Here is a 2,344-nt window from a genome sequence, read left to right on the forward strand (position 1 = left end):
AGCACGGTCATCTTTAAGGTCATTGTGCCCACCACGTGAAAGGGCATTTCCTGGGTAATCCAACTCCATGGCATTTCCATGAAGTGCTTTTCCACTAGCGTAATCCCTACCAGGTGGTAGGCTCACTCCATAGCCAGGATTTGAAGCATTCTGAGAATACAGTAGATCATGCAAGTTTCTCCTTGGAGCTGCTCCCAATATTGATGGTGCATGCTGTCCACTATACGAAGCAGCACTTAGCATTGATGAAGCACGTGGATCAGAATCAATCCTTCCTCCATAAGACAAAAGATCTTGGGCAGTGTGACGACTAGCAGCAGTCCTTGCTGCAAGATAATCAGCTTGTCTGCCAGAAACGTGTTGCTACTTAGTGCACGGAGAAATATAATCACCATTTAAGATAGTAAGGAAGAGTTGATCAGCTTCTGCCCAGTGAAAACAAAACTCAAAAAGACGACACTGCTATTTTACATATAACCAAAATGGACATATGCACATATATTTAGCACTACTTAGCAACCAAAATTGGTGTGGATTCATCACAATTTGTATTAGACCCAAAAGCAAACAAAACAAAACAAAAACCCTCCAATGCACACTCATCCAAATAAAATAAAACTAATACCTAGCACCCCCATCAAGTGAAGCAGCTTGCAGAGGCTGAGCTTTCAGCAGTTGCTCTTGTCGAAGCAAAGCTGCCTGATCAATGCGGTCATAGATTTCTGCTTGCTGAAAGAAAGATAAATGCAACATGATTAAAATTGTAAAAATAAAAGAAATAATGCCAAAGGCAGGATGGAGTGGCCATTTGTTTATTCATTTCAGTGGGAACTAAAAGAAAGAAAGAAATTTAGTCTACAAAGTAACCACACACCTGATGTTGATGACTAAACCCAATAGGATCAGCAGCATACCGTCCAGCTGCATCACCCAAGTCCCTACCAATATAAGCACTCTGCCTTTCACCATATTGCCGCCTGTCTATTCCAGAATATTCCAATCCTTTGTCACCATACAATTGATCAACCTTATGACCATATCCATGACCAGATGACGGAACATATTCTCCAGAAGCAAACTTAGGCGAATCCGAAACACCCAAATTATAACCTCCACGACCATCTAATGCTGATGATGAAGCTCCCTTGGTACCCAACGAGGGAACCTATACAGAGAAAAATATCCAAACAATTTTTCACTTATAGCAAAAAATAAAGATTAACAAGAATATTTAAAAAAAAATATACTGAGAAGGATTTATAAGGCTTTGAAGGGAAACATGACACTTAAATGAAAATTTGAAAACGCAGATAGAACAGAAATGTAAATTGTTAGTAGAGGCAAGGCATACACTTCTAGAGACATGAAAATACCTCTCTTGGATTCAAGAATCAAGACTTTAATATTTGAAGACACCGAATGGAAGCTTTCAGCCAACTAACCCTATCCATTAACTAGGGGTCTCAGCTCTCCTAATGTTAGGATTTTCTGGGTGTCACGCCAAATGTTTCAACAGTTAACAGCAAACATAAGTGCCTCTAAGTTGAAGATGCTTTCACATCACTTTGACAGGTTTGGATAGTGAGGAAAAATGAAAAGGAAAAGAGAATCAAATTGGATGAAAGATTATTGCAAGGCAGAGTATGGAATTGAAGTCGCAATTCATCCAAATCAAAGGGAAAACAAAATAATGGTAGGCACTTGTATAGAATAGAAGAGCACCAAATTCACTTCTACTCCATCGTATTTTTAGACCAACAAAAGGACACCTAATACCAGATGACCAGTTCACTCCAGTCCACCCACTCTGTCGCATCAATCCAAACAAAACCTAAGGAACCATTTCCAATTATATAACACTCCTTATCATTATCTTTCAGATAAAGCGTTAACTGCACATAATACAACACACTGACCTGCTGTGCGCTGCTCAAAGCAGATGAGCCATAAACCGCACTATACTGCCCCCCATACTGTGCAGCAGTTGAACTGTGAGGGCGATATCCAGCAACATCAACTTCCTGAGAGGCACCTAATATCGCTGAATGCCTTGATGCCACAGAATGCTGCCCCACATCATGTCCTCCAACAGAAGCTCCAGTGAAATTAGAACCCAGCTGCAACCAAATTCAAAAACACCACAAAAATCCAAATTAATCTTCCAATAAACAAAAATCCAAGCATTAAACAAAAATAAATTGTAATTTTTTTTACTTCTAAGAATTCCTCCTTTAAATTTTAATTGTATTATACAAAACATTGCCTAAGAATCAATGACTTACGATGGTGAACATTCATTTAAAAATAAAAATAAAGGAAAAAGAAAACAATTTTTTTGGGGGGG

The 2,344-nt window shown here is 38.9% G+C and overlaps 1 protein-coding gene across 2 annotated transcripts in view; it reads right to left on the bottom strand.

The window, feature by feature from the left end:
* The window catches only part of LOC107489289 (protein SHORT ROOT IN SALT MEDIUM 1), a gene marked incomplete in the record, with an annotated part of 9,961 nt that overhangs the window by 7,044 nt on the left and 573 nt on the right, over positions 1-2,344 (bottom strand). For both annotated transcript variants that reach the window (XM_016110039.3, XM_021142677.2), the window contains 4 exon segments: positions 1-346; positions 626-729; positions 875-1,165; positions 1,917-2,117. In XM_016110039.3, the coding sequence (XP_015965525.1) occupies positions 1-346; positions 626-729; positions 875-1,165; positions 1,917-2,117 (942 nt within the window).

Source organism: Arachis duranensis, chromosome 5, assembly GCF_000817695.3.
Source record: "Arachis duranensis cultivar V14167 chromosome 5, aradu.V14167.gnm2.J7QH, whole genome shotgun sequence".
NCBI lineage: Eukaryota > Viridiplantae > Streptophyta > Magnoliopsida > Fabales > Fabaceae > Arachis > Arachis duranensis.